At 41.4% G+C, this 6,297-nt stretch overlaps 1 protein-coding gene across 1 annotated transcript; it reads left to right on the forward strand.

Annotated features, from left to right (window-relative positions):
• Positions 1 to 953: 953 nt before the first annotated feature.
• Positions 954 to 2,393, forward strand: PPP1R9A (protein phosphatase 1, regulatory subunit 9A; the record flags this gene model as incomplete). Its single annotated transcript, XM_010137179.1, has 1 exon — positions 954 to 2,393. A coding segment is annotated over exon 1 (1,440 nt), but the record flags the coding sequence as incomplete, so codon positions are not given.
• Positions 2,394 to 6,297: the final 3,904 nt, after the last annotated feature.

Here is a 6,297-nt window from a genome sequence, read left to right on the forward strand (position 1 = left end):
GGCCCTTGGCGAGCCCCCCGGGCCGAGGGGTGGGAACGGATCCAGCCCCTGGCCCCGTTTCTGCAGCTCCTCCTTAGGCATCTCCAGGCTCTTCCAGGTGGTAGAACGACGGCCCGTGTCAAGGGGCAACTTTCTCTGGCTACACTTCACATTCTTTACCGTGTCAACTGAGGATGTGAACTCTGGGTGCAGTTTTTCTTACTCCCTCGAGCTGCTGTTTAATTTGCCTGAGTGCATTGTGTTTGATGGTATTTCTACCATTACATTTCTCTGAGAGAGCAAGTCTTGTGGTGCCTCAGGGAAGCAGAGCCATCATGTTTGCATGAGTTATTTTATGGTTAGATGTAAGTAACTCAGAGGTTTGATTTTGGGATTTCTCTAAAAATATTTTTTAGAAAAGTTTAGTAACAGAAGTCGTGTTATTTTTCTCGTAATTTCATTTTCAATTGCCTTTCATTTACATGCATGTTTGTGGCAAGGCATGATACTTTGTTAATGGTAAAATGCAACAATCTGATCTTTCAGGTGGAATGATATTATAGATTGCAAATTATGCAAAAAAACAGTTTGAAGAAGTTTGTGATGACAAGTTTTCATGACTGTGCAGTGTTAGCAGATTTTTTTTACTTTTCATAACCTCGTCCAGTAATGGTAAATGGAAATTGTGTCTTAAATTTAAAGAAGTACAAGTACCTGACATGATTCAGAAAACCCTTCTTTCTATTGCAGGTTGAATCAGCTGTTGTTTTTGAGAGGCCTTGGTAGTGCTGCTTTGTTAGAATTGACCACAAGTGTTTAGATACTTTTCTCCGTGTCTTCTGTGGAATATGGCCCTGCTGAAGAGCAGCACCCCCTGAGAAAAACACCCCTCAGGCAGAATCTCACCTGTGACAGCCCACTGAGAGTGGTACTGCAGAAACTATGTAAGCTCGTTTTGCGTGCCTGGAGTAAACATGATGAAAACAGAGTCTTCAGGAGAAAGGTCAACCCTCCGAAGTGCCTCTCCTCACAGGAATGCTTATAGAACTGAATTCCAGGCACTGAAAAGCACCTTTGACAAACCGAAATCAGATGGAGACCAAAAAGCAAAAGAGGAAGCAGAGGCCACGCAGAGCAGGGGAAGGAAATATGGCTCAAACGTCAATAGGATTAAGAATTTATTTATGCAGATGGGTATGGAGCCCTCTGAAAGTGCTGGAGTTACCCCTAAAACCAGGGTGAAGGGTGGCCCTCCATCCCCTCAAAGACGAATTAGGCCCAAAGAATTTGTAGAAAAAGCAGATGGTTCAATTGTAAAATTGGAATCGTCTGTCTCGGAAAGGATTAGTAGGTTTGATACTATCCATGATGGGCCTTCCTATTCCAAGTTTACTGAAACTCGGAAGATGTTTGAGCGAAATGCTCATGAAACAGGACATTCCAATCGCTATTCCCCAAAGAAAGAGAAAGTTGTTTCCAATGAGCTTCCAGATGAGTGGTGCAGCTCTAAGTCTCACAGAGGCAGCACTGATTCGCTGGACAGTCTTAGCCCTAGGACAGAGACTGTCTCTCCAACTGTGAGTCAGCTCAGTGCAGTTTTTGAAGACACTGACTCACACAATGTAATTGTCGTAGAGAAGTCAGAAAACAACGAAGAGTATTCTGTAACCGGTCACTATCCGCTAAACCTCTCATCCTCTGTTGCAAGTATCTCCTCCCCAGTTGCAAACCTTGAGGGTTTCAGTCCTTCGAAAGATGCCAGCACGTGGTCTTCCTCAGCCAAACAGAGTGCAGCAAATAGCATGCCTTCAACACCGAGACAGAAGACGTCCACAGGCACTTTGGCAGGTTCAAAAACTACTGAAGAAATAAAGAAGAGTACAGAGGCAAGTGCTGATTCTGTTGAGAGCTCTTCAGCGACTCAACAGGATTTGGTCAATGTGCTTGACAGCGAAAGGTCTGTGGACAGCCGTGTTAGGGTTAAGACAAAAACAGACACAGAAGTTTTGTTGCAACAAAAGGAACGGTTGGAACATGCAGAGGGTATCTTTGATAGACCCGAAGCAGCAGAATTACCACGAAATGTAGCTTCAGGTGGTGATTTTGCCACAGGTGCTGTTTCAGAGGCTACTGAGTCCCGTTATGATGAGGCAAGTGAAAAAGAATTACAGGAAGATGCGAATAATTTTCAGAGTTCCCATGTGTATATGCACTCTGACTACAATGTGTATCGGGTACGATCAAGATATAATTCTGACTGGGGAGAGACAGGTACAGAACAGGATGATCAGGATGACAGTGATGAAAATAACTGTTATGAACCTGATATGGAATATTCTGAAATTAATGGATTGCCAGATGAAGACGAAATCCCAGCCAACAGAAAAATACAGTTTAGCCGTGCTCCAATTAAGGTAAAGTTTCCTACGTTCTTTTTGTGCTCTTCAGTTCCTTTTCAAATACTTATCTGAAATAGGTTTTGACTGCTGATCTCAACTCTGAAAAGATCTTTTAGTACCCGTTTCTGTTACAGTCAGCCTGCGAGACTGTGATCTTAAATGAAGTAAAGAAGCTGAGCTCTGATGAGCTTGTGTTATTTCCCAGACTGCTTGATGGCTGACTACACCAGCAGAAATGGAGAATGGCAGATGGGTTTGTGAAGTTTGAGAATTTTCACATGCATGTTTTGACTTCTGAGACTGAATGGTAGTGACATGGTGAAATGTAGAAGTGAGTACTTGATGGCCTTTGTGCTGCTTGGGTTTTTGGTTTTTTTCCATTTGAAATCACAACTTCTTCAGATCGAATGGCTTTTCTTCAGCTCTCATCAGATGTTCTTTAAAGTCCTTGTATTTAAACACTGAGTCATGAAATACAGTGTGATTCTACCTCGCTAGTAGAGGACTGTTAATATTCTGCGTCTGAATTAGTAGCATCTTTTCTAGTAGCATTTTCACTTTTTAAACCGTTAACGTATGCATACCTAGTATATCTCAGTGTTACAGAAAGGCAGAAGTTGGTTGATCGAAATAATCTTACGAAGGGTGGGTTTCTTGCAAGGCTTTTTTGGTTTAAGTATCTTGAAATTAGGACTGTTGTTTCAAGTATTTCAGTTCAGAAAGGAATAACTAGTTGTATTTGGTTGTACCAGCATTTCACTGCCTGAAGCATTTTACTTTGAAGTTTGTTTTGGTGCATGTGGCCTCATATGGACAATTCAAAACCAATCATTTTGCCAGAAATGGCTCTTGAAACAGCCATATGTCATGGAGTACTTGAAATCTAAACATTTTAAAATGAAATGTGTGCAATTGAAATTAATGATGTTTTCATTGTGTGAGTTTAGCAAGGAGAATCCCTGAATCAACAAATAGACGTTTCACTGTTGAATTTGAAGTGATGGGATTTACAAAATCTGCATTTATAATGTCTGTGGTTTAAGTTTGGGTAAGACGTATATTTGTATTAGGAAATTTTCATCTGAATGGAGCAACCAGATTTTCACATCTGTTTATTGGGGGTGGAGGGAGGGGAACGGTGCTATGTTCTTCATGCTTCAGAAAGACAGGTTTTTTTTACACTGAAACAAAACATTCCAAGCCAAGATAATGGATTTTTTTTGTTTTAGTCCAAACTTACGTCATGGACCAAAAATTCTAACAGTGTTTGTGCTCCCTCTAGATTATTCCTGTAATTAAACTAGCTGGTTTTCTCTAATCTTTTTTGGAGATGAAGTAGAAAAAACTTTTATTACAAGGGATTATGGAAGTTATTCCCCTCACTTCCTCCCCCCTCAGGCTGTACTAACAGAAGAGATGATGTTCTCTCTCCTGAAAGATTTACCGATTATATACAGGTTTGGGGTTTTTTATGGTTCCACCAGATAAGACTCCAGAAAGTGACTCCACTGATTTTATTCTTGAGATGGTCAGATTTTTCTGCTGTTTCTGTTTTGAAAGAGCTAACAGTGACATCCTTACTTCAGCATATCCCTGTTGTCTGTCTGAATCATGCTGTCCTGCCAAATGCTATAAGACTATTCTCTTGGTTATTTAGTTGTAAATTTCTTTTCTTCTCAAGTTTTTCATGCTATGTTCAGTTCAGATTACATATTATCAAGTAGTAATAACAGTCCTTCAGGAAAATGCTCTGAAAGTCATTTGTGTAAACAGTAAGAGTGCATTTGTCATGGTTTTAATCATAAAGCACTCCTAACAAGCTTATCCAAAGTAAAAGAATTGTTACTGTAATTATTTTAGCATCTTTATTGTAGATAGAAAGAAAAGAGAATAAAAGCTGCACTGTGAGAGAACAGTGAAGGAAGGATTGTTAGGTTTGGGATATCCCCTGCTTTTTGTCCTGGGTGCCTCCAATGCATGCAGTCTGTTAGTCATGTGGGAAAACAGAAGCGAGACCATGTGGAAGGCTTGCACCAGGAGAAAGAAGGGCAGCAGAAGTTGTGGAAAATTAAAAGCTGCTTCTTGAGCCTTCCTTCCTTTTTTCTGCGGTGCTCTGTAATTCCCTTGGCAGTGTCAAGCAGTGTAAGCCTGGGCAGGCTGCCAGGGGCATCAGGTCACTGCCCAGCCATGCCACCACAGGCAGGGACCCGGGAAAGACAGCTGGAGAATCCCCTGGTGGGTACTCAGAGGCCTACACGTCTCTGGGCTCCTGCGCTGCCTGTCTGAGAGCGCTGCCAATTTGGCATGCTAGGAGGTTGTGAACTGGCTGTGGCAAGTGGTTTCTGCCTAGCAGATAGGTATCGATGAGCGGCATTGAGAGCAAGGAGAGAAAAATACAAAACAATGTAGGAGTATTTTCTGAACTGTTGAAAACTGATTTGTCTTTATTAAAATGAAGCAATTTGTACTTAACTACTCTGCTAGATAGTGGTGTGAAAAATCTGACCCAAATTCTAGGTGTTCAGTGCTGATTTCATAGTACCATACCTCCACTCTCCTCCTACAGGTGAGCTCTGAAATAATAACATTGGCATTTGAATGTGTAACCTGTGAAACGAGTGGGTAGTTACTGCCATAAGTTTGTTGCTTGAAGGTCTCAACAGGTTTGGATAAATATCTTTAAACTACTTTTCCAAGGGATTTTTCAGGTAGATGTGTGAGAAGTAAATGAGGAGAGTGCTGAGGCTGAAGAGCAAAGAGATTTTGGTTATTACCAAGGGGAATCCTTTCTGTCTCTGTAGGGGAAACACCGTGGACTATGAGAAGTAATGAAGTATAGGCAGAAGGATAAATAAATAAAGTCTCACTCATCAAATAGATAAAGATTGAATTCTCCTCATCTCCCAAGCAGGAAAGAGACCCAATTATTGAGAAATTCTATTGAGAAACTCTGAAGAGAAAGACTGAAGTCAACAGATGCAGGAAATTCTACTCTGTTACAGTCTGTAATCTCGCTATCACGTAACCCGTTCTCTGTGGCCCATTTACTCTGTCTAGGATTATGGAATATGTTTGTTGATCTCATCTCTGTTGAAAGTCCCTTTAGGAGTAGGTGGCTGCCCAAGGGCTGTTGCAGGCTTGGAGAGCTTCTAGGTATTTGGAGTATGGCATCACTAATGTGAGCAGTTGTGCGTGTCTGTGGGAGCTTAAGTCAACTTGGCACCATTCAATAAAAAGATAGCCTAAAAGAGCCCAGGAGTTGATGTTAGTGGTAGTGGGCATGAGTGTGTTGCTAAGCAAGCCATATGCATGTTGATACAGCAGTTGATATTTGTGTTTGTATTGTGATATAGAGGCCTTCATCAGCACTGGCCAGTTTTTGTGTTGAGGTACTGTGTTTCTGCTTAGGGATAGAACTGAAACTCCAAGGCAAGTGTAGGGTGAAAAAGTTAAGTAAATGTGATGAGGAGAAAAATACCCTGATTTTGTCAGGGATACTTTTCTACATGTAAAAAACCCAGAAACTCTGTGATTTACTTGTCTTTTGTTGAGTTTTGCAGGGTTTCCTGAGGTTCGGGTTTATATACCACTTCCCAAACACTGCGGGTTAATTGGACAAGGTTTGCTGGTAGTGCAAAATTCCTTAGCTCATGACTTTCCACGCTCTTGTGAATGGAAATGTATTGATTGTACAAATCATGGTCCTTTTTGAGTGACGATTCCTCCGGCCTGGGTAGAATTAGGAAGGAGTAATGTTCACCACTTCTCTGTCCAAGTCCATAATGTCTGGTATCTTGATAGCTGATGGCTGCATCTTCAGTTTGTGCCCTATTTCTGGCACCAGGTACACATTAAACCATTTAAAGCTGTTAGAAGCAATTGGTGCCTCCTGCTGAGCCTGCTTTTGCAACCTTCTGTT

This window comes from Buceros rhinoceros, unplaced genomic scaffold (assembly GCF_000710305.1).
Source record: "Buceros rhinoceros silvestris isolate BGI_N320 unplaced genomic scaffold, ASM71030v1 scaffold15705, whole genome shotgun sequence".
Taxonomy (NCBI): domain Eukaryota; kingdom Metazoa; phylum Chordata; class Aves; order Bucerotiformes; family Bucerotidae; genus Buceros; species Buceros rhinoceros.